The 382-nt window shown below is 61.3% G+C and overlaps 1 protein-coding gene across 1 annotated transcript in view; it reads left to right on the plus strand.

The window, feature by feature from the left end:
- Positions 1 to 382, plus strand: part of KCNT1 (potassium channel, subfamily T, member 1) — a gene marked incomplete at its 3' end in the record, with an annotated part of 39580 nt that overhangs the window by 31398 nt on the left and 7800 nt on the right. Inside the window, exons 17-18 of the mRNA XM_010131162.1 lie at positions 41 to 190; positions 355 to 374. Of these exons, the coding sequence (XP_010129464.1) occupies positions 41 to 190; positions 355 to 374 (170 nt within the window). The remainder of the gene's footprint in view (positions 1 to 40; positions 191 to 354; positions 375 to 382) is intronic.

Genomic DNA, 382 nt, shown 5'->3' on the forward strand with positions numbered 1-382 from the left:
TGGGGGGGGCCATCCTGTCACTCTGCTGTTGTCATTGCAGGGAGGGCCAGGAGTCCCCGGAGCAGTGGCAGCGGATGTACGGGCGCTGCTCGGGCAATGAGGTCTACCACATCCGGATGGGTGACAGCAAGTTCTTCATGGAGTACGAGGGGAAGAGCTTCACCTATGCTGCCTTCCATGCGCACAAGAAGTGAGGGCAGGGGGACAATGGGCAGGGGTGGGCAAGGCATACCTGCCAGTACGCATCACTGGGGGATCGGGGCTGGGGAGCACTGTGAGGTCCTTTGCGCAGGGACAAAGCCCCAAAGGGGCTTTTCTCCAGCTGTGGATGCCCACGTTGTGCTCTTGGCACAGGTATGGTGTCTGCCTGATCGGCATCCGG

The sequence above is a fragment of the Buceros rhinoceros genome, unplaced genomic scaffold, assembly GCF_000710305.1.
Source record: "Buceros rhinoceros silvestris isolate BGI_N320 unplaced genomic scaffold, ASM71030v1 scaffold18672, whole genome shotgun sequence".
Taxonomy (NCBI): Eukaryota; Metazoa; Chordata; class Aves; order Bucerotiformes; family Bucerotidae; genus Buceros; species Buceros rhinoceros.